Raw genomic sequence first — 25,964 nt, 5'->3', positions numbered from 1 at the left:
TATCTCGTTGCATTTAACATGCCGATAGCATTACACCTCTCATTCTTTTGTTTTTGTATAGCTAAAGTGACCCTCACGCGCTAGGCTCGGGGTAATTGAAAACATTCCATCTCTCTGCCTCCATACGTTCACGCCGCCATTTTCCATCGGGATATTTCATTAAAATACCACAGTCCGGTGTGTGCTGCGTTTAAAACAATATTTATCTACATAATGGGGGTGATTTTTAACTAGGGTGCACGCAGAGGAACGATTTTTTGTAGGACAGATAAAGAAAAAACACGGTCACCGATTGGCCGTAGTGTGCACCCTTATCAGGATTTCATTTCGTATATATACATGTCCTATGGTGATGTAGCATGATGAAGAAGTACCTATTTGTAGCGCTACTAAACCTCACCTGTTTTCTGAAATAATAGAAGTATAAAAAGTTACATAATTATGTACGTCCAATCTAACTTTTCTAACTATCTGGGGCAAAGCGGTGACCAGAAAAACACCACAAAAAGTTTGAAATTTTCGTGAAGTAAACTTTGATTGTGGTTTTCATGCCGGATATTTATTATTATTAAATGTATAATTTACCTACATTATTATAGAGGGTGTTAGAAAAAACAGACCGAGGCCAATAGCAACAGGTAGCAATGAAACATTGGTCATATAAGACGACCACTAATTTAATATACCTACTCAACGTACGAAAAACGGTTACGGCCACCCTGACTACGGTAGAAACTAAATCTTGTGAAAATGCATAAAGGCAGCTTGAAAAAAAATCTCATTAAAAACTAATTTTTACGTAACTTATTTTTTCACGCCAAAAAAAGCCTTTTAAGGCTAAACAAAGCTCGCGGGAAAATATATTGAATTACAGACGGATCACAAGGAACTTCGTTCAAACTAGGATTCAGGACAGGCCAGCTGGGTCACTCTTATTTAACACCCTCCCTCTGTAATAAATTGCCGTCCATCCTTCTAATTGACTTCATAGATTGGCTGGGGACGGTATTTGGCGCTGGATAATATAAAACCTTTGACGGCGTTATGCAGGAGATAATCATGGCAAATTAGTTGTGGAATGTTGGGCGATAGGATATATATTCTACAGGGAGAATTTTTTTATCTTTTTTTATTTTTATTTTATAATTAATCTGGGTTTTATCGATACATACCGATTATATATACCGGCTATACCGTTGGTACCAACCTATGCGACTGTGGTACCGCCCCCCAGACTATGGAGCATTTACTCTCCTGTCCCCTGTGCCCTTCCACCTGCACTCGGGAAGACTTACTCCAGGCCAACCAGAATGCTATCAAAATTGCTTCTTTTTGGTCTGGACAAATATAAAAATTCGCATGTTCACTGACACGAAAGAAGAAGAAGAACAGTTGCATCGTTTGAATCCGTTGGAATTGAAAAGTTATTAGGAATATTTAACCAATCCAAAACATAAACCTCACAAACGGTTAAAAATCAGAAACAAAGGAAATAATGCTTCTTTAATACCATCTACTCTTGTTATTCTAATTTTTCCATTGGGAAAAATATAAGTATGTAGGAGTAACTTATAATCTTACATTTACTGACAAGATTACGGTTATTTACCGATCCGTAATGTTACCCTCGTGTTTTTTATCACACGATTATCTTTGATTTGTTCAGAGTTCAGGGCGATATTATTATAACCGAATGAGAAACACACACAGACACACCAATATATCGTACTAGAGGTATACTCGTATTATGAAGATGTGTGTAAATGTGCTGAGTCAGTTCCCCTGTCGCGCATCCTTGCGGTAAACAAATAAATCTTGTGCTCGCGTCAAGCTCATGAACTAACACGTCGACACTAGCGCCACTAATCAGAGGGAACTTAACGAGTTTTGGTTAAACTATACAAAGTTTTGCCAACTATATAGATTGGTGGTAAGCCAAAAATAATTTGATTTTGTAGCTCCTTTTACGCTTTAAAAATATGCCTTAGGTACATCAAAAAAACCTACTATTGGAATTATGTATTAACTAACTATACATGAATTGTGTTTACGTACGTACACTTTAAATAATCCACCCTGTATCCAGTCAGTGAGTGAAACTAACCTAGGTTTCTAAAGTATAGGGGCAACATGTAGTCGACAGAGTCTAGAGTGTATCACAACAAAAATAACTAGCAAGTTATTATTTAATTACAAATATTACCATAAATCAAATCACTATAATACGTTTTTCAAATAACATTTAATATGGATGCTGTACGCATCTTGATTCTCACAGGAAACTATCAAAATTCCTCGCGCTTCACCGATAATTCCGCGGAAGCGTTCGTAATTTTGGCGGGAAAATAGATGGAGTGTAAAGTTAATTTACTTTGAATAATGGGAAATGAAGACTGATGGCTAGTTGATGGCCGTTGCGATAAAATTTCAATCAATCTGGAATATTCCTAATAACCCGTGAATAGCGGGGCAGGTGTTTGATCTGTATTTAATTACGCTTTAGTTTGATAGTAAAATAAATTTGTACATTTAGGATTTTATTGTATTTTCAGCTGGAACACGATGTGTTGATGATAATGATTATAGGAAAAGTTTATGAACCATTCATCGACCATCGTATTTCTTGGCAGGCAATGACAGATTTTAGTTTTTTCGTTTCTGGAAATACTTAATTTTAAATTAGATGACAAAAAATACAGAACCAGAACCTTTTTTGAATTATTTATACCTGACAAAAATACATATTAATGAAACAAAGAAACCCACAATAAACACGAAGTCTTAAAATATTCAAATCAGCTTTCTTTGTTTGCAGGTAACTCGAGCATCAACTCGATTCAAAATGGCGACCGCGTGACCGAACCTGAAACAACGAACCTAGTGCCAAAACTGGATCAGCCAAATTGACTACAATGTGAACGTACAGACGCAAAATCACATGTTGTCTCTAACAACCAGCCTAATAACTACGCAGCCGACATATTTAAGCAGCCAAATAAACAGTTCCTTTTTCAAAAATGACACAGAAAGCGCGGCAGACATCACCGATGCGCCCAACGGTCTGCCCTTCGACACCGACGAATTTCAAAATTCAAATGCAACGTTCGATGATACGAATTTTTCGAACGCGTCACTCCAAATGTCGCTTACCAACGACTCGTTTACAGAATACGCAGAGATACCGTATTACATAAAAGCTACTTCGATGACTTTTTGCATCGTCATCATGTGTTTGGGAGTCATTGGGAATGTTATGGTGCCAATTGTGATCCTCAAAACGAAGGATATGCGGAACTCTACGAATATTTTTCTAGTTAACTTGAGCATTGCTGATCTGATGGTGTTGCTTGTGTGCACTCCGACGGTGCTGGTGGAGGTCAACTCGAAGCCGGAGACCTGGGTGCTGGGGAAAGAACTATGTAAGTATAAACGTATATTATTCACAATCTGAAATATATAGAAATAGATTGATTAAAATTATTGTTTTGGGATACGTAGGTAGGTAGGTTCGAAGTACTTTGGCCATTGAGTCTATTAGGAAGTGATATTTTTTTTCGAACTAACAAATATGCCTATGAGCTTTTGAACCTATAAAGCAGTGGAAAAATAATTTCAGCCAGCTTTCATCGAGCCTATGAACTTAGAACCTACGTACGTATCCCGATTGATCCATGGTCAAAATTAGAGAACCATTCACAGGGGGCCATGACTCAAATACCCAGTTACGGTTTATTTTAAGTCATAGAATATCAATTGGATCGATCAATATCAATTTATACATTTACGGAGACAGGTAAAGCACAAAGTATTTCCAACTGAAACAGTAAAGCTACAAGCATCTATCCACAGCTAATATATGTCAGAAGAATAGATACTGCCGTTGACTCCTAAACAGTTCTGTATTTTATTGGGACTGTGTGCTTGAACTCACAAACGGAGGGTCCATTCACCCCAGCCTTACCTCATTCCTCCAATACGAAAGCACAAACCATAATACTTAATACTCATAATATTATACTCACTGCATTTTAAAGTTCAACTCTTATGATAATGATGAGTCGAAATGTTCTTTTTATATCAATTTGCCAGCTTAACAATTTGCGTTCGAATAATTTCGACAAATGTTACTGGCCATTACCGCGTTATGAGTATGACGCCATTTTGCTTTAAAAAACAACGATTCGAATACTGCAAAATTACAGAGGTGTGTACGATTTATAATGGAGTTAAATGTTGAATTAGTACCTTTAAGTAAGTGCATATACTAATATGGTGTACTTGGATCATTGGTACTTGGTATCATTACATCATGTTAGTATATGAGTAAAGACATTAAAAATTTAGCATTCAAGCTTTAACCTATTGTATCGTAGCTCACTTCTATGAAAAACTTATTGTATAATAAATAAATAAAAATATTTGAAACGCACAAAGAATTGAAACGCTGAACTTTATATTATGACGAAATAAAACTCATAATAATACTTGTTTGTCAAACCTTCAGATGTAACTTCAATAAATTCTAAACCAAAAATACATAAATAACATAAATATTGTGTATAGAATTATGCCTACATGCTAAAAAACCACGCACCTTCCTAAAATCAAAAATGTTGAAATTCAATATTTATGGTTCTGCATTAACATTTAAAACGAAAAGGCTCAATTAACAATGTCCTAATGCTTTTTAGGGTTCCGTAGCCAAAATGGCAAAAACGGAACCCTTATAGTTTCGTCATGTCCGTCTGTCCGTCTGTCCGTCTGTCACAGCCGATTTACTCGGAAACTATAAGTACTACAGTGATGAAATTTGATGGGAATATGTGTTGTATGAACCGCTACAAAAATATGACACTAAATAGTAAAAAAAAGAATTGGGGGTGGGGCCCCCCATACATGTAACTGAGGGATGAATTTTTTTTTTTCGATGTACATACCCGTGTGGGGTATCAATGGAAAGGTCTTTTAAAATGATATAAAGTTTTCTAAAAAACATTTTTCTTAAAGTGAACGGTTTTTGAGATATCAGCTCTCAAAGTCGTAAAAAGTATGTCCCCCCCCCTCTATTTTTATAACTACGGGGTATAAAATTCTAAAAAAAATAGAGGTGATGCATGCTAATTAACTCTTTCAACGATTTTTGGTTTGATCAAAGTATCTCTTATAGTTTTTGAGATAGGTTGATTTAACTGTAATTTTGGTTATTATATTTGCTGCTACGGAACCCTTTGTGCGCGAGCCCGACTCGCACTTGGCCGGTTTTTTAAATGGCGGTTTAGTCACTCAGCGATATATTTGGAGCCAGATATAAATCGGGATCTCTCTCCTTTGGTTTAGAGTTGCTTGGCTGTATTTTTTGGAGCTGGTGTAAATAATACTACTAATCGCGAGGATGTGCTTTTAAGAAAGAAAAAAACCGTCCAAATGAGATATAAAGAGTGGCCCCTGCACCCTGAAGAAATGGTAAAGATTTGAGGGCTTTCATTAGATAAAAGGGAAATGATGACGCCCTTGGCACATTTATCAGGTTTTAGGGTTCCATAGCAGAATATCGAAAACGGAACCCTTGTAGTTTCTTCATGTCTCTCATTTCTTCAGTTGTTCAATCCAAAACTATTATAGGATATGAAGGGAACCTTGTTGAAACATGGAATATTGCGTTATGTTACGTGCCGTATCGCCATACCTAAGCCTACATATTTTAAACCAAATAAATCTGTTCATAGCATTTTTTGCCTTGCAAGCAAATACCTACTTTGTAATAAAAATAACTCTAGCAGTCGTAATAAAGTTATAAAAAGCTGGTTATTTCTTTGTGGAGGAATTCGTAAGTGTATTTAAAAAGTTTTCCTTTTATTCAAAGTTACTTGTTTTATTTATTTTGTTAATTCGTGAGCTGATTATATGATAGGATTGGCTAAAAATAACAACCGAACTAAAGAAGTTTAAACACTGCAGATAACTAAATTATAAGAAGTAATGTAATCAATAAATTTCATTAGGATACAATCAAATTCAAAATGTAAAATCACTCTCGACTCTAACGGTTTCTTCCAAACAATAAAAACTGTATCAAAAGCGGTTCATCCGTTTCGAAAATAGATGCTTACATCAAAAATAGGAAAAATATTACAGCAGGGCAGGGTTGTTTTTTTTATACTTATCCTAACTTCCTAACTAATATTATAAATGCGAAAGTAACTGTGTCTGTCTGTCTGTCTGTCTGTCTGTCTGTCTGTCTGTCTGTCTGTCTGTTACTCTTTCACGCCAAAACTACCGAACGGATTTGAATGAAATTTGGTATACATACGGTCTAGACCCTGGGAAAGAACATAGGCTACTTTTTATCCCGGAATTCCCACGGGAAAACTTTTTAAGGCGAAGCGAAGCGCGCGGGAACATCTAGTACGAAATAAAATAGAGCATCGGGCCTAAATCGTGACGTTATCAATATTTTTATAATTTCTCTAAAACAAAACGTATACCCATATATAGAAAATATAACAACTTGTTTTCAAATAAATTACCTATTTACAGCTTTTTTCCATTTTGAAAATTTGTAGAGCGACCAACGAGTCACCCTCTTTTAACAGCCTGTACATAAGCAATAATAAGTACATAGTAATGTAAGAAAAGTGTTCACATCCGGTTCCGGAAAATTAATAAACTTGCTATCTGCGGTATCGTTAGAAACAGCTGGCGCTATCCAATTTACGTTGCAAATGCAACCTAAACGTGCCTCTTCAGAGTCTATTTTCCAATGGTTTCCTCCATATTGGACCCACATATCACTGTAATGACGGCTAGGATATTAAATTTTAATATAATCGTATGTAGCGATGCTTTCATACAACTTTCAGTATTGATATTTGGTTGGCGAGTTTATGGACGGTGAATGAGTTTGGTGCCATCGACAATACGTATTTACCTAAATGTAAAAACCAATTCATCACATCATATCACCACGTCCCTACTGCTGAGGCACGGGTCTCCTTCCAATGAAGGAAGAATCAGTTACTTACTATAATTATTAATTAAATTACACTCATGAGCAATTAAATAGTTCCACTTATAAAACGTCATCACCAAATGACGCATTTAAAAAAATAATGGTCAAGAATTTATCTTGATTTAGAATTTGATTTTTTAGTAAACTTACACCCCTGTGCACAGGTGGATAGAATCCTTTATTATATGGTACTAGCTGTTCCCGCGAGCTTCGCTTCGCCTTAAAAAGTTTTCCCGTGGGAATTCCGGGATAAAAAGTAGCCTATGTTCTTTCCCAGGGTCTAGACCGTATGTATACCAAATTTCATTCAAATCCGTTCAGTAGTTTTGGCGTGAAAGAGTAACAGACAGACAGACAGACAGACAGACAGACAGACAGACAGACAGACACAGTTACTTTCGCATTTATAATATTAGTTAGGATTCTAGTGTTCAGTTACAGTTATATACCTATTTATACCATCGGCCAAAAAATAACCGCATTCGAATACGTTTATCCCCATTCTATCCCTTACAGGGCTTAAGGAAACTAATTTGGATAAATGTTGTGCGACTATTGTTTCGGGTCAGTGGTCCTCTCAGCTTAATGAATGGTGAAGCTTAATGACCCTGATTGTTTGCGTGGTTGTAGTGAAAGCTGTGTGATAATTGCCGATATTGGTGACGGAATACGTTCAGGTGGCTACATAACAGTCATCTCATCTCTTATAGAGACACGTAATACACAATTTTGGGGGTCAAGGTCACTATCTAAATCGACGAACGATCAAACGAGAATTAAAGCTGCATTTTTCTTTTTCTGAAGCTTCGAAACGCTGCGTGAACCACGGCTCTATCCTGTACCTTGTCAAAGCACTTTTATGACTGTATACCAAGTGGGTATCAACGACTATTAAACTTAATTTCTGAAAAATAGAAATAGGTTGAAGGACGTATTCATTGAAGAAGGATCCTTCAAAAGAAAAATACAACTAGGTATGTTCCCATTCTACATTTTTGTGCTGCTTAAAAGCTAAAAGGCGATAATCTTTTAAAACAGCCAGGATGATCGGATTACCGTGGCTTGAGTTGCCTGATGAGCCCTTGATGGATGCTCGAGCGATCACCCATCCACGACAAGACGGGTTATCTGTTGCTGATGACTATAAACCCCTCATCGTAGTAGGTACTTACAAATGCTTTGTAAATTACCGGAATCAAAGAGTTTTCACTTAGATTAACAATATACGAACAAATCTTCTTTCTTCAAAGCCTTAAGCACTACCAATCACTTTATCAACATCACCAAAGGTTAACTGGTAGAAAATGCTGCTAGCATTAAGTTCGCCTTTGTACCAATTTACTTATTGCAATAAAGAATTTAATAATAATAAATCTTATTTTGAATTAGTGCGGTCAGAAGAAATCTTCTGATTCTGTGACCTTATTATTTCTTACAATGGTTGTCATAAGGTTGAACTTAAAACAGATCGACAGTAAACAAAACGCAGACAGTTGTTTTTTGTTTTGTTTTTGTATGTGACACACCATCTTCTTTGCATATTGTTAATCTAAGATTTCTTATTTCGAAATTGGTGTATCAGTTATAATATAAACATATTTCAAAGATTCCATGGCTTCACTCGTAGATGACGAAAGTTATACATAATGTAAAGTGCTACATACCTAACATAACACACCTCCAATACATTTATTGTTGTACGTATGCTGCGTAGGTGTAAACAATTAAACATCGTTTTTTTCGAAATAACAGTCGTTATAATGCGGGCAGAAATTACGACTTTAACTACTAACCTAATCGTATTTTAGACTGGTGACCGTGTTAAAAATGGGCTCCTTTCTACTAATTGACATTGATTAAAGGCGTATTGTAATTACACTGTTTGTTTGTTGCTATTGCTACAGTTGTTTTTGGGAGCAAGGTTATCAGTTAGTGGAATCGAAGGATATTTTTCATCGGGGTAATTTGTATATACTTTTATATAATTATGTACGGTGGCCTGCGCCTAAAAGTATACAGGCGGAGTTTTTAAAATAGCGATCTCAAGCTCACATGCTGCTCAAGCACATCCACATAAACACCACTGCTACATACATCACACACAACACGTCCCCGGTTTTATAACAGATGTAGCTGGTCCCATCATCATCAGGGATCTATTTTAAAAACTCCGCCTGTATACTTTTAGGCGCAGGCCACCGTACGTTTACTTTCTTTTCTTTACTAATAACAATGTAGAAATTGTTATTAGTAAAGTTTTTGCAACGTTCTAAATTTAGCTGTCCTCCTATTCCTGCCAATGTTCAACTTTATTAAAATTGACAAAGTGTGTTTTTTATTGTATTCATAGAAATAAGTTAAACATCGTTCAATCGAAGATTTACATTCGTATACAACTCGTATACTTACATGTACGTAATAAGTTTATATTCTCAGTTCCCTCGGATAAAGCTTTAAAATTAAATGTATTTTCTTGAAATTTTAAACTAATCATAACTTTCAAACTTGCACATTTGTACAACAGGGAATATTCTCTACTATTTTGCATTTTATTATCAAAGTAACTTTACCCTGTTTCCTCCCACGCACATCAAGAAAACTTTGTTTTTATTTACTCTCCGTGACTTAAATCCAAGTACATTTATAAACATTCTTCTTAGCTGCAGCCTGCGTGGGTGGAAACTGTATCTGCTGAGATAAACCTAGTTTAATCATTATTATTTTCTTCCGCTATACACCTACTCAAATAAAGAATATCCACTGGTGGTGACAGGTATAGGAAAATAAGTACAATACAACATGTTCTCTTAAATTGTGTTTTAAGGCTTGATGATAATTATCATGTCGGTGATAAATACGAGAGCTATAGGTATTTCCGCCGTGGCTGGTGATAGAATTGGCCAGTCAGATTAGCGGCAGTCGCTGTCAAACATACTTACCTGTATCAGAAAGGCGTTGCGCGGTGTAGGCTTTTTTCGTGCACTCTCTAACAGTCATGAAGTTATAAAAAGCAAATACCTATCCAGATCATAATTTAAGCAACTTTAGAACGAAGGGGACTGGCGAAAATAAAAACTGTACAAGACGGTATATATTTTCACATTTAGCCGCCATTTTGTCCCAGTTTTCCCTCCCTAAGGGGCAGTAAGATCGGTGTGCTAAGTTGTATGTACTGAGTGGGCAGTGTCAGATTTAAACCGAGTCGGGAAAATTCAACTTTACATCAGGGAACTTGGGGGAATTTCCGCAATTCGAATCTCAACTTTTAATGGAATGTTGAATTTGAGGGTTGGTTATAGAAGTATAGTCATTTAATTTTTAATCAAAGTTGATTAAGATTACGGTTTTAAACGTATTTCACCCCATAAATATCAAGCACTCTCCCACTGCTGTATAGTTTTATATAAAGATAAGATAGCCATTTATTTAACTCGTTTTTATTATTATTGTGATAAATGATATTTACATAGGATGTTATAAAAGTTAGTTAATTAGTTATATGAATTGTTTCTAGTTTTTGTATAGAAATAGGTACTTCTAAATACTTATACATAGGTATATATTTATCTCATAAGATAAGACAAAGGTCCCTTTACGAAGAGAGAGTTTGTAAAATACTTTCACGAGCAATGAAAAGGTTCCACCTGCTGTTGACGTTCCATATGCGACTGGAAGTTTTTCATTTCCCGTGCGTATATTACGTTGACCATGTCATATATATTTTTTGCATTTTTATGATGATTAAACCATTTAACTTTCCCTACCCTTCCCCAGGTCTAGCAGTGCCCTTCGTCGAGCTAACCGTGGCGCACGCGTCGGTCCTCACCATCCTGGCCATCAGCTTCGAGCGCTACTACGCCATCTGCGAGCCGCTGCGCGCCGGCTACGTGTGCACCAAGACGCGGGCCACCCTCATCTGCGCGCTCGCCTGGTTCTTCGCTGCTTTGTTTACCAGGTGAGAAGAAAACAATGAGGTCAGGTAACAGCAGTATGGCAATGGAAAATGGCAAGCGCTCCGGTGGACTCCCTGTCCAAACATGTCGCCGAAGCGTCGAAAACGAGCTGCGAGCCGCTAGACTAGGCTGGAGCAAGGTCAAAAGTACAGCCGAAGATAGGCGGAAGTGGCGAACCTTAGTGGAGACCCTCTGCACCTCCGGGTTGCCATAGGACTGTAACAACAGCGGTATGGAAACGCTATAGATCGCATCCAGTGATATGGTTTGGGAGAGGCCTACGTCCAGCAGTGGATGGCTTTACGCTGATGATGATGATGGTTGGTATAAGTCTGGTATCTTGTACAATGTGCGGAAGACAGTTTTTAGGTCCGCGGTATGGAGTGACCCGCGTAAGGTTCATTTGGGCAAGATACAATGTTTTTTTAATACTTATGAAACTTTCATTACGAACGCTGAAGGCTGAAGGGAAAAGCGATACGGAAATCGTTCTAGAGCGATTTTGTTATTTCATTTCTATGAAACTGAATCTAATTACCCGTAGGGTAACGTAACGTACCTTGGGACGCTTGTACCTCGGGACATTGATTGTATTTTAAAAACCGGCTGAATAAACACATTAAAATTCTACCCTAGGCATAGTATTTTACTCGCTTGGCAAAACTAGTGAGTCTCGTGATCATACCAGCATCGAGTGTGTGGTGAAGACAATATGAAGTATTTTGGAGTCAAAAGTAGCTTTTGTATAGTTTTTTGAGTTGCGTAATCTCATTGAGGCATACTCAAAATAGAGACATGGATGTCACGTATAAATTTTCAGTTATTTAATTTTATGACATGGCAATTATCTAAAAGATTTCTAAATTAAAAATAAAGATATTTAAATTTTGGTTAAATATTGCTTTTTTGTACCTTGGGACACGATTAAATTTGTACCTTGGGACACTGTTTCCTATGGCTTTATACTATGGAAAATGCAAACTTCTAAATAACGCCTTATATCTCTGTTCTTATTACTTTTTATTAGTGGCAGAGTGAAACTGGACAGAAGAGAGATGCAGTCAGTCAATAAGAACAGAGATATAAGGCGTTATTTAGAAGTTTGCATTTTCCATAGTACAAAGCCATAGGAAACAGTGTCCCAAGGTACAAACGTGTAACGTACCTTGGGTCAAAACAAGCATTTTTACTTTTATCTTAATTTAATAAAATCTGGCCACACCAAAGCTCCAGCACAAATACTAGTGATAATAGATTATATATCCTACCGAATAAAGAAAATTTCACATTAATATCTTAGTTGTACGCTGCGATAGCTTCATTCAAAGTTGGGGTAGTCGAAAATGTCCCTAGGTACGTTACGTTACCCTACACCTCAACTTGCTCAGTTGCTAAATTGCGTTAAATTCCGTTGCGATATCTAGTTATAACAGCTTGTGGCATCCGCCGTTGGATGTTATCCTCCTGAAGACTGGAGGGTGTATGACTTATGCCGCATGGCGAGAACAAAAGAGAAATAGCTGTTTTCTACGAAAGGAATTGATGTTATGACAAGTCTCGGTCCACTTTTACGAAAAAAACATAACGTTAAAGTTGTATTTTTAAACAACAGAAGAACAACGAAACAACTGAGCATCACTAACTGGGCTTTTAATGTTACGTATAATAGTACGAAACACTTCATATATGTACTTATACCTAATCGTTGTATTTTACTTAGATCAGAAGTACGTATGCATGGACTATGTTTTAAAAACACTTATTAAAATAAGGAAATCATTATAGTCTTATATATTTTATGTGATGCATAATCGAATGTGGTATCCAACAAATTCTAACCTTATTTTCTAACCTTACATTTGGAATGCCCTAAGTGCGAATTGCTATGCTTAATTTTACTTATTACATCAAATATATCTGTCCATAACATAAAAATAGGTACGGTCACACTCAAATCACAAACACACCACACGATCATAGTTTTGTACCTTGTCAAACTAACCAATCGTTAATGATCAATGACTGTAGTGCTAATTCCTCCATAGTGGGTTAGAGCCCTTAGAGCATAACCAGGGATTATTGCTTGACTTTTGACACATCTGTCAAGAATTTAATATGGAGATGACGTATAATTGATCAACCTTTCCCTGGTTACGATTTAACCGACTATTGTGAAATTGGAGCTAAGCGTGTCGTGAGTTTGACAGTTTAGAGCTATTTCTGAAGATGTCTGTACATATTCATCTAAACTTTTACTGTACACAACTTTGACAAACAATATACGATCAAGATGTAGTGTCACATACAAAACAAAGCTAAATGATGTCCGCTTTTTGTTTACTTTCAAACCGAAATATTTTTTTAAAGTTCAACCTTATGACAACCATTGCACCAATGAATAATGTACCAAATCTTCTAAACCCAACTAATTCAAAATATTCACTTGGAAAATTAGGTGATTTTTGTCTAGATTCTTTATTGCACTGACACTCCATCTAGTTTGTTGTACATTGTTTATCAAAGTTACAAAAACATCCGGTGAGAGCCTTTCTGACAGCAGCTGTCAAATAAATTCCAACACTCTTTAGAAATGTCAGCTTTTGTCACATTCACAGTGATCGGGAAATTGAGAAAAGGGAAATGGCTTCCCCACTGCTGATATCCTGTAACATATTTAGTGCCAATTTCTCCATAGTCAGTTATCTAACCGACTGGGATTAGTTCATTAATTATACGTCATCTCGTCGTCATATAAATTTCTTGACAGATGTGTCAAAAGTCAACCACTAATACCTGGTTATGCTCTAACCGACTATGGATAAATTGGTTCTTAAACCATTATGTAAGGATGAAAAAAGTGACTGAGTACATACTTAATATTGAAAAAACTATGAGAATTTATTTATTAAACATCTCCACTTTTATAAATTGGTGATGATTGTCCATAAATCATCGTAGGCTCATTCGACAAATCTTAATGTCAGAACATTAATGTCGAAAGTCTGGGATAAGACTATACTATACATTATACGATATTTTTTATAAAATAAACTACTCCATGGATGTTCAATCTCGAAAACCGTACTATACATATAATGTAGGTTAAGTGATACAAATTATTATATTCAATCAGTACACTAAGGTGCCTCGTTTTCTTTGAAGATTGTATACGAAGCTCATGATAAAGGCTAATGGTAGACACTTAAAGAGTACTCTCTTGAACCAGGTCTGGATTAGATAAACAATATTGCTATTTAGTATTAGGTTAAAACTGAAGCAGTATACAGGGTGATTGGTAAGTCGATGTATAGCTTTAAATGGGTTGTAGAGGAAGGTATTTCCAGTCGATGGAACCCTATATTCAATCGGGCTTCACCCATTTAAAGGAATATATTGACTTAGCAATCAATCCGTATATGTATAAATATATAGTACAGTCATTGTCCTAGCTGGAAAATCATAGTGTCTATAATTTCAGAAAATAGTTTAAATACAGTAACTACATACATTTATATAATTATTATTATTGCATTTGAAGTATGAAAGTTAAATAAACGGATATAATAATATTCGTTTAGTTAGTCCCCTAAACATGAGATTATTGAACATTTTATCATCCAAAATTCTATTGATTTAAAAATAAATTATCTTTCCAGTAATAATAATATCCCGTTTCAAAGGGCGTCATAACGAAGACGGAAAATACAAGTTCCTATTATTTGTGGTAAAGGGGGTTGGCTGGCGGCTGCAAATTCCATTTATACGAGTAGATGCAAACATGAATGAAAATTCAAAAGTATAAGTGGGGGCACTCTCTAAGACGAAAATCTAAGTTTCAGAGCGCTGCTGCGCGAGCCACGACTCTATTTCGTTATGTAAAACGTGCTGATTGCACGACAGCTCTCGTTCATTCGTTTTTTGTCAGTATAGAGACTATAGAGTAACCCTCCTAGCAGGGATGTGGCCTCGCCCACGCGCTTGTCTGGCTCGTTCATTCACTACGAAATATTATTAAGTACTTATATTATTATAGGTATGTTATTGTAGTAGTCGTCGATGCAAAATATGGTGCATTTTATGAGAGGAGAGCATCATGAAATCATAGCCTTTGATGTTTATTTTTAGTACTAGTTTGTAGGTTCGGTTTTGCGACTAGAGTCACAACATCAGAGAGGTAGGGTGATAGACCCAATTATCAGCACTTTAAGTAGTCAACATTTTCAATAAACGATAATTTGACAGATCCATACAGCTTACGTCGGATTTGTGAGACAAGCATTGCTAATGTTCGGGGTCATAGACTTAGTATATACTAGCGTATAGACGAACAAAGCGAGCGAGGGAGAAGAAAATCCCTTACGGAAATTTGGCAAGATAGAAAAGGATAGCGAATCCAATGAAACTGTGACTGGTTTTGAATGACAGAGCGTCACAATTCAGCACGCGGAAAATCAACACCTTAGTATTTTGGATTTTTTGCGTACATCGTGGTTTATTTTCAGTAAATCTAATTGTATTCAACAATGGTAACATCTTCTGCGAGTGATTGTGGCGTTAATCATAGAAATAATCCTGAAAATTGCACATTTCACAGGTAAATACCAAAATCGTCATCACTGCTATGATGCGTATATTTTTGGTTAAAACTTGTCTTTTATCCTGTATTAAATATAAAATAATGCCAATGCTGTTGTTTACTTTCATATTTTGTGTATGTGGAAGTCCATTTGTTAATAATTTACAAGATTTTAGTGGATATATTTTTCATCAATTTATTTTACATGTACGCTAGGGATTGACTCAAATTAATCGATATCATTATCGATATTTTATCTTGAATGTTAGCTATAAAAATAAGTCAGGGCAAGGCACATCTTTTAACAAATACATAAACTAATTATTTTCTATAATTTGTCCAACAGATTCCCTCTATAGATATTATAATAAGCCGAAAGTGTATGAAATAAGTTGGACGCGTTGGTTGGAATCCAAAGAAGAACTCTACCATTTGCAGCAATTCGACTTAAGAATGAAAGTAAACTTCATAATTTAGGAAACGAAACTGTAATGAACCATTTAAATAAATAAATATGTGGGAACATCTCAGACACGGCCATCCGAGGCAGAGCCTGTAATATGAGTCAGACAGCTGATATATCTAAGATTGTTCTGTTTAAAAGTCAATAAAATAAGGAGCGATGAAAAAAGTGTTTTTATTTTTATTTATGCATTTTTTTACACTATGTCAAAATTATAATTTGGACAACAACAGTCTATGGAACAACTCTCCAAGGGTCGAACATCGAACTTCAATAACTTATCGATGGTCCTCCAAAGTAAAGAAAGGTACATCACTAGCTAATGCACACACTGAAAAATCAAAATTGGTCACGTTTTATCGAGCTGTCAGTTCGTCTATACGCTAGTATATACTAAGTCTATGGTTCGGGGTGGTACTTATCTCCGTTGTACAAGAAGAGAAAGTAAATATTTATTTTTAATTTGGCAATTTTGTTTGTTACTCATGTAATTTGTTGCGTCGAAAGTTGTTACAATTCTGCGCGAAATCATTTATAATTTTCAGTGGCCATTAATCAAAAGTTAAACATCGCATTCATGAAGTTAAGTTACGGACGGAAATTGAATTTTTGATATAAAGTTTCCTTCGAAAGTAAAAATATTGCCCTCTTGTAGCGCGGCCGCTGGAAGTTGAAGCGAGAAGAATTAATTCAAACAGATGCTAGGATTTTATTAAATTTACCGTAAAAGTAAATAATTATGTAAGTATTAAAACATCGTGTTTTTTTACTGAAATAGTATGATTGTTATTATACAGGGGGTCATTCTGGGCTAGTAGCACGGGGCGCATTTAAGACAAAAGTTTGCATCGCGCTCACTCACATCGCGCAGCTTCAAGAGCGAGCGAGACGCAGAACTTTTGTCACGTCTTATGTGCGCCCCGTACTAGCCCTTCTGAACAACCCCTGAGAATTTGTGAATTTTGACTTGTTATGTATTTATCACAATCTTTCCTGAAAAGGAATACTAAATTAAATGCGTGGGCACTATTATCGACTTGAATAATGGCGTGTGGTCCAGAATTGTCTCCCGGTCCATGGACAGTAAACTGAAGACAAATATGTTCAATATACCGCCATATTGTCGGCTTAGCACAATAGAGAGAGCGTATAAAATAAAATTCCTTAACTCCTCTATGAAAAGCGCAGTTTTCTAAAGAAACGCAATATATAAAAGTCGTTCGCATCGTCAACCCTTTATTGGTTTAGCTTCAAATTATAGACGTTGTATGTTAGGATCCACAATGGACACCGTTGTTTTCTTTGTGAAATTTACAGGGTGTTAAATTTATCATGAATGCTCTCAATAAATTAAGCCACAATAATAGTTAAGATGAAGGTCAAAGTGATATAAATTTTCACTAGAAACATACCGTTGGAAATAAACTTTATCATGGATCTACTCCCATACAATGTTTGATATACATTATTAATATTATTATACATCGAACTGCCTTAAGGAAGTAGACTGATAACATTCTACCATGTACAAAGGACCAAAAAATACGTTATATATTGGCTACTGAAGCTACCAACTCTTGGTTATTCAGTAAAATATAATAAACAAACAAAACTGACGCTTTCGGTGGCCTTATTATTGTAAGGAGCACCTTTATTTGGTTACAATCGGCACTCTTTTGGGCTAAAGAATATTATAAACTTTAAATTGGAGATCAGATACAATTGTGGAGGCACAGTGATTGTGACTCTTTACTGCGCAGTTTCGGGGAGATCACTCTAGCTTACGAAAAATATGTTACGTTTTGACACTATGGACAGCCACCTTTATCTGTTTGTTCTGTATAATGTATTAAGTATTCTCTTTATTTTGTTGTTGTTTCTTTTTCTGTCTTATTATTCTGTCTCAGTGTGTCAAATAAATTGTGTATTTCTTTAAAACAAAAATAAGTTTCAAAGCACGCTGATGCGGTAACCTCTAACTCTATCCTATTGCATGCAGGTACCGATTGCATCGAGCTCGTTCTTTTTTTTGTAAAATTAGAGTAACCCCTCAGATCGTCCGATTACGTCGGTATAAGTAGAAACGAACCCTTTAAATACCATGTAGGCACCATAAATTTCTCCTTTTTAAAAAACCATACTGTTGCATGGGTATAAATATATCGTCTTTAAACAGTTCTTAATAAATCTATGTGGTAAAATATTATTCTATTTGAAAGCCCAAATTTAATCAAATGAAGTTCAACAAGTTAATGAATTGGAGGCTTTTTCAATCGTTCTGTTTTTTTTCTGCTATCAATAGATCAAAAGAAGGCCATTTAACTATGAAATTTCTTAAATTATCTATTAATTTCCTTTTACTAACTATAGGGTGTTATTTTACTTGTCACTTAATAATGCGTCAAAATATATGCTATTCTTCATATAATACTCTTTACAGTTATTGTAATTAATAGATAGAAGTGTATATTATCATATTTTTGAGCTATAGTTGTCAATAACCATATTTTTATAATATAATGCGTTTTTCAAAATTTTATGCTGTGGTACCAAGGCCAATGATACGAAGAAACACGTCAGAAAAATACTTCAAAATATATTGTGAAAACGAAAACCTTCAAAAAACAAGGTTCGTGGAAAAAATGCTTTATAAAGTTATGAATGTGTCAGCTACATAGCACATAGCTTTTGATGTTGTCTGTCTGTCTGTATAAGTGTTAAACAAATTGTATATATGTATAATATATATTCGTACATATTTTTTTATGTCTCCATAGTACTCCACACTAAATTATACTTGATAGTTTTTTAGACTCCTATTTTAGTTGTTAATTTTATAATCGATAAAAACACTGGAATCGAATTGGATTGTCTCATCACTTTTTTTAGGAAAACCCTTGAAAAGAAGATTTATTTCAATTGGCGCTATTTTAGCCCTTGTCACAGCCTTGTGAGAGCCTTTCCAGCAATACAGGATGTCTTATAAAAATGGCGATAAAGTTCTCGCATTTCAGTGTCTTTGTCAGAGATCGGATAAACATATTTGGTCCCCTAATGAAAGTAGTTCAGTAATTTCGGGTGCATTAAAGTGTTGAGGATAATGACATTGATAAAATTGCACTCTGAATTTAGTTTCGTTTAATTATGTCAAATTATGCGATCTCTCGTTATTTTGTGAATAGTTTATGTTATTTATAAATTATAGGTTTTTCAGTTATTTTTATTTTAAAATCCACATTGAATTTATGTTTAAGTAAATGTCACTTACTTGCATGAAAATTATCGTATTACTTAGTAAAAATATTTTTAAATGTTTATAATATACTTAGCAGTTACACAAAATTTCTCACTGTTAGCAAAATACTTACCTAAATAATTATATTTAATCTAAATAAGATTGTTTTCGTATTCGGCCTAGCACATAGAAATTTATCACAATCTGTATTTTTCTTTATCTTTATACACATATCTAAGTGTCTTAACGTGACTTTTCAATGTTTATCTAAATACTTTAAATTACGTACTTACTTAATTACCATAAAATGCAATAAATTCAACATAAACATCACTTGAAACGTGAATTCACATACCACGTTAAGACATTTCCAACAGTTGCATGTTAAGTGTTAGACGAACGCTTACTTCAACCTCTATGTCTCACCCGTTTTTTTCTTTTGCAGCCCCGTCCTGGCCATCGCAGAACACCGGATGTCCGGTCGCGAGGACGGCACCTACTACCCGCAGTGCCTCACGCAGGCCGCCACCTTCTGGCAGATCGCCTTCTTCGTCATGGTCATCATCCTCCTCTACGTGCTCCCGCTCATCATCCTCATCGTCCTCTACAGTGTCATCGCCAAAAACCTCATCTCGGCCGCCTCTAAAGTCGTCATGAACAAAACTGTCGACCCGTATAATGTTAGAGCTAGGAAGCAGGTCATCTTGATGCTCGGGACCGTGGTTTTGTGTTTCTTTCTCTGTCTCATGCCTTACAGGATCCTCGCCTTGTTGATAATCGTCACTCCCTCTGAGTTCGTTGAGGACATGAGTCCGGAGAAGTGGTACAACTTGCTCTACTTCTCCAGAATCATGCTGTACATCAACTCGGCCATCAACCCGATACTCTACAACTTGATGTCGTCAAAATTCCGGATCGGTTTCTGTAAGATTTGCGATTGCTACAAGAACTCTTTCGAAGGTGTCCAGAGCACGAGCACGGGTCGGGCAAATACTATCACGAACGCTTCAACGACTAGTAGCAGCTTCTCCAGAACCACTAATAGCTTGAAGAAGCTGTTCCACAGAAGCAGTCTCGACCGAACCGCCACGAGAAGTGAGGTAGACTCCGTTGAGACCAACGTGAGGACAGAAGACGCGGCCAATAGTGGCTTCTTTAACCGTTTCGTGAAGAACAAGTTCATTCGTCAGCAGTCAGCTCCCGTCTGCTCGAGTACCAAGTTGACTAATAAAATAAGCCGCATGCACTCCGAGGGAGATGTGTTCGAAGTGCCCGCCTATGTGGACCAGCCGACCAGCTCAGATTCACAGAGATTTTTACGACATTCCGAAAATAAGAGTTCAGATATTGACATTGATTTACCCCGAAATAGTGGTTCGTTGCGAAGGAGCATCCTTGTAAATAGTGCTAAGGCTAAAAGTATGGATGAGAGTAAGAAGCATGTTACGTACCAAAAACTTAGCGTAGATCGTATTATAGCGTTTAAGGGAAGGAGCGTGGAGCAGTACCATTTTCCGGAGAGTTTTGTTTGATAAATGGACAATACGTACCTACCTAAGGTACGTCTTTTTGTAGTTATAAGTGTGGGAATATACACCATGAAATTCAATCGCAGATGATCAAAAACTATTCGATGTTATCACAAAATAACATTTCCGACGGTCCAGTAAAATTACATAAAAAAAATTATTTAACGTGTTCATGTCAGACAAACAACTATGTCATCAATTTAATTTGTTTTTAAGTTTTTAAAATTAAGATCCACAATAAGTATTTAAGGTACCTACTTACTTATTTTATAAGTTTTTGGGATTGTCCTCTGATACCCTGTAAATAATTATTTGACGCCTTAAAGAAATGATAATGGTTATTATTATTATCTTAGACGTACTCTGTGACGCCGTTAACTTTGATTCCGTAAGTCGAGGCCGGGACCCGCCTAAAGTAAAAATAGACGATGAAGATTAGACCAATAATTACGTAAATTATTTAAAAAATATATTATTAAAAAAAATTATCAGTTCATACTAGTACCTACACCATGTTTAACTGTAACTGTGTAAAAGTGATAATGCCTTGTACCTTACAGGTTGACAGTGTTCAAGAATGTTGATATTTAAATAACTGTATAGATATTTAAACTTGTTATTGTAACGTTATTATATTAAAAAAAACTTATTTACATGTTAAGATAATATAATGCAGAGTTAAATATATTTAGAATTGAAATTTGTATATTTATTTAACCTTTCCTTTTTAGGCATCATAAAATACAAAGAAAAAATACTTAATAATAATACCAAAAACTATTCTGAGTACTTACAGCCTTAACAGTTACTTAGTTTCACAATATGAAAATTCCAGAGGAAAAAGTAAATATTTAGGACAAACCCTTTATATAAATCCCGTATACGATGATATTTATTTAGGAAAATGCATCTTCTAGCCACTAAGGGTAATATTTTTTTCAGAAGATATATAATAAAACTGGTCCGATCCCGCTACATATATTTTTGGAACTATTCGGTGAAGGGACCGTTTCATAAATATACAATTTGTTTCTAATATAAAGCATTCCTTGCTCCTAATTTCAATACCTAAATAAGGCTTTACGGCGCCCACCACGACTTTGTTGTATAGATATATAATAAAAAGCTTTATATATTATAAATATAATACTTAAACGATTTGTATTTGGTGATTTGTATCTATATTGTAAAAATAATATACAGGGTGTTGCAAAAAGGGTATACTAAGCCGAAACCAGCATGTGCAGCATGGTATATCTAAGCCCAAAACTGAAATCAGAATTTTAAAATTCACGAGAAAAAATATTCATTCGCCATAGTAAAAAGTCACGTGACCAACTAAGTTTCTATGTAAAATGAATATTTATTTTCATGAATTTTGAAATTCTGATATCAGTTTCGGGCTTAGATATACAATGATGAACATGTAGCTTTCGGCTTAGTATACCCTTTTTGCAACAACCTGTATATTTAAAACTAACCCTTTATCAAAACTTTCAAAGATTCTGGAAATACTTATATTACAAAATATTATGTACTTTGATTAATATCACTTACATTACATATTTTTTTCAATATTAAGATTTAAAATTTGCTTGCACTTTTTTTTCGATCTGCTTCATTGCTAAAGTACCAATTATCTGAATGGTTTACGACCTTGGACCTTCCGGAGAGGTGAACCATGTTGTAACCGCCCTAGGGCAGAAACGACCAGCCCCACGGGACTCACAAAACGGGCAAGGACGTACCATCCTCGTGTAAACTTAAATTGACAGGAAAGTTACCCGGATAGGTAATTAGTAGGTGAAGGTAAATAAGTTTGAAGGGCTCGCGGTTCGGTTGTTATCTATGTTAGTATCCCAACATTCCCAACCAAAATTATTCCAAAAATGATGCCCTTCAAATACTTATAATTATCAAAAAAAGATGGGTAAGTACCTAAGCTATATAAAGATTTTAGCGGTGACGGAAAATTGCGTTACTAATACATCAACTGTATAGGTCAATAATAATATAATAATATGGTGATTCTTGATGCCGCTACATTTTCACTCACTTTAGAGCCGCACTACCTTCTTAAAGTAAGTCTTTTATAGAATCTCTTTTTTGTTGGTGATTTGGTTGTTGAAATACTTTTAAATGACCAAAGGCCTTTTTGTCTATAACAAATTGAATACTTAATATTCTTTAACAATAAAATACGTATTCGAATAGTATACAGAATAGGTTTATGAATAAGCCAAATCTAGTGGAAATTTTCCGAACTCATCTCATGTCCGCATCCCAACTGGGAATGACACGAAAATATGATCGTAATAATAAGGGATATGATTGTTGCATAATTTACGCATTTGCCCCTCGTGATGTTTCCATAAAATATCTTGTAGTACCAACTGTCGGCCTATTTGTCTCTACGGAAAGGGGAAAAGTTTTTTCTTCACATTTGCTTTATCGGCTTTGGATGATTACTGCGACTCTACGGTCTTTCATATACGCTATGGGCCATGGCTACTATGAACAGGGTGGAATTTATCAGTGAGGTAGCCATTTACAGGTCAATATTCATCGAAAAAAATATATTATGACAAAATTTACTTACGCAGTATTATTTATAGATGAAATAATCAGACAACAATCGTTCAATGTTGGATAAATGCCCCATTTATTAAGTTATGATCTTCAAAAAATACATAGGTACATATAGGGTAAAACTGCCAGTTATTGGCCAACTAAGCGGATTGGCCACTTCATAGCTGAATTATTTCATACAGATTAAACCAAAATTGACAGATGGTGTATGAATGTAATCTAGAAAAGCTACTTTTGCCTCGCAGTAAATCAATAATTTATTTAGAAAACTGTAACCGATAAAAAAATATATGTTATTGCAAATCTGTGTAAAATTGCAGTTATTGGCCAAAAAAATCACTTACCGGCCATCTATAGGCTGGTTATTGGCCACAGAAAATAATTTTATAAAAAAGCTTTAAACCTCTAAAAAGTTGTCTCCTTTAATAAAAACTTTATTAAAATCAGTTGCAGAATAATATTAACCACGGCTAAACTTCAAAAACAAAAAAAACAATCAACTTTCTAAGAATAAAAAACGAGGAATATAACATTTACAATTACATGTTTTTTGTATACATAATTATATAATTACTTAATAAACACCGTTCCTGCGTACTTTACATACAACCAATCAAGCAAAGATCTACCGACGCTGTACGTGCGTATTTTATTCATCGTCATAGAATCATCATCAGCCAATACTCATCCACTGCTGGACATAGGCCTCTCCCAAACATCACACTCGGTCCTCGTCCTCGGCCTTCCTCATCCAGCCACTACCAGCTACCCGCCTAAGATCGTCGGTCCAGCGGGCAGGAGGGCGTCCCACTTTGCTTTTGCCTGTTCGTGGTCTCTATACGAGAGCTCGTCTAACCCAACGGTTATCGGTTCTTCGGCAGAATCGGGAGATATGACTGCCATTTTATTTAAGCACATTTTGACAGCTATATGTCGGTAACCTTAGTTCTTTGACAGATAACCCTATTTCTGATACGATCTATCAGAGCAACCCCAAGCATATAGCTCTCTGCACACTTTAAATCGGTGCACCAGTCTGCACCATACGTTATCACTGTGCAGGATGCAGTGGTTGACTAGACTTTTGTCTTCAGGCTTTGAGGGATGCCTACAGGTTGGGAAGCAGCATTTAGGCCACTTAGCATCCAGTTGAGTTCCGGGAGACATTCTGCCATATTGACGATGTCGTCTGTGCAGCGGAGGTGTGACATGTGCCCGTTCCAGTCCAACGTCTTAAAGACATCTTCTAATGCATCGGTCTTCAGTTTCTGAGTAATCACATTTCCCTGTCTCATTCCTCGTTGCCTTTGTATAGGTCTTTTTCTTGTGGTCCTGTACTTGGACAGTCATAGTAGCAGCATTGTATAGACACCTCAACACCCCGATATAGCGACAGTCGATTTAGCATCACTCCAAGGAGTCCAAAACTGCCCGTCTCAATGGAGACGAAGGCTTTCTCATAGTCCTCAAAGGCTAGACACAGAGACTGATTACTCTTCGGTCTTCTGTACAATCTGCCTTACTATGTAGATCTATTGTACTAAAGTCTTTTCGAAACCAAGCTTGCTCTGGGGGCTGAAACTCGTCGAGCTTTTGGGCAAGACGGTTCGTCGATCGATATCCTTCAATACAATATTGTTGAATTTCTGAAAACTATTTTCTATTGTCTATGTCTTGTCTTGTCTTTTATGAATTTGAAGGCTTTATTTAAGTCACCTGTCTTCGTTTAGGTGGCATCCCGTTGCTGATGGTTTGCGCACTGTAACAAAATACATCGGTCGGATATTGGCCACTTCACCGTTAAATACTGGCCACCTATGCCAGTAACTGAATTTAATTGATAAAAGTGCGTGAAATTTTGCCACACGATACTACAACTTATAAATATTGTGAAAACAGTCGATTTTCATCTAAATAGAGTACTTGCATTTTTATTTAGTTATTGGCATAGGGGGCCAGTAACAGAAAATTTGCAATATATTGATTCAATTATTGGCCACCTCCATAAACTCACCTTCCCAAAGGTAATTGCATGAAACTATCATATATTAATAAAACTTACCATGAACACCATATAAATATGCTAAAGAAATCACTTAAATTGCTTTCAATCACCAATAATGTCAATTTTGAAGAAATGTGTTTCGTTAAGAAATACGTTACTCTGAAGCGTACACGCGGAAGTCCGACCGCCAACTGTCAGAAAAATGCGGCATAGTATGGCGCTTTTTTTCATAGTGGCAAAAAATTGTACTAAAATCAAAGTCAGTTAGATAACAAAGTTCTATTAAAAAACACAGATGGCAGGTGATGCCTCATTCCTTATTTTATGAGTTTTAAGTTTATAGTGGCCAGTAACTAACGATGGCCAATAACTGGCAGTTTTACCCTACTAAGACATATATTCAAAGAATGCAAGCGTTCTTTTCGATAATTCCATTAATAACCTTTTATTTTATGTCCCTTTTCATCAATAACCGATGCCTCAGAATGGGCCGCTGTCTGACTCTACTCATCTGTTATTCTTTTGTTTTTGCGACGGTTTCCAATCTATTCTTACCTGGACAATGCAGGTTACGTAGTGTACTTAGATTAAAAATATATGAACCA

The 25,964-nt window shown here is 35.8% G+C and overlaps 1 protein-coding gene and 1 long non-coding RNA gene across 3 annotated transcripts in view; both read left to right on the top strand.

The window, feature by feature from the left end:
- LOC105388260 (thyrotropin-releasing hormone receptor) overlaps positions 1-25,964 on the top strand; it is an 83,425-nt gene that overhangs the window by 53,675 nt on the left and 3,786 nt on the right. The window contains exons 2-4 of one of the 2 annotated variants that reach the window (XM_038111502.2): positions 2,816-3,419; positions 10,784-10,964; positions 19,682-21,471. In XM_038111502.2, coding sequence (XP_037967430.2) covers positions 2,939-3,419; positions 10,784-10,964; positions 19,682-20,768 — 1,749 coding nt within the window. In that variant the 5' untranslated portion in view covers positions 2,816-2,938 and the 3' untranslated portion in view covers positions 20,769-21,471. Of the gene's footprint in view, positions 1-2,815; positions 3,420-10,783; positions 10,965-19,681; positions 21,472-25,964 lie in introns of those variants that run through there. The other variant, XM_038111503.2, reaches the window with a different exon arrangement.
- LOC125490693 lies at positions 15,263-16,408 on the top strand. The gene is made up of 2 exons (XR_007267843.1): positions 15,263-15,556; positions 15,885-16,408. It is a non-coding gene; the product is annotated as an uncharacterized LOC125490693 (long non-coding RNA).

The sequence above is a fragment of the Plutella xylostella genome, chromosome 26 (assembly GCF_932276165.1).
Source record: "Plutella xylostella chromosome 26, ilPluXylo3.1, whole genome shotgun sequence".
NCBI classification, from domain to species: Eukaryota; Metazoa; Arthropoda; class Insecta; order Lepidoptera; family Plutellidae; genus Plutella; species Plutella xylostella.
Note: the sequence above shows the minus strand (reverse complement) of the source record. Positions and strands in the feature narration are given on the sequence as shown.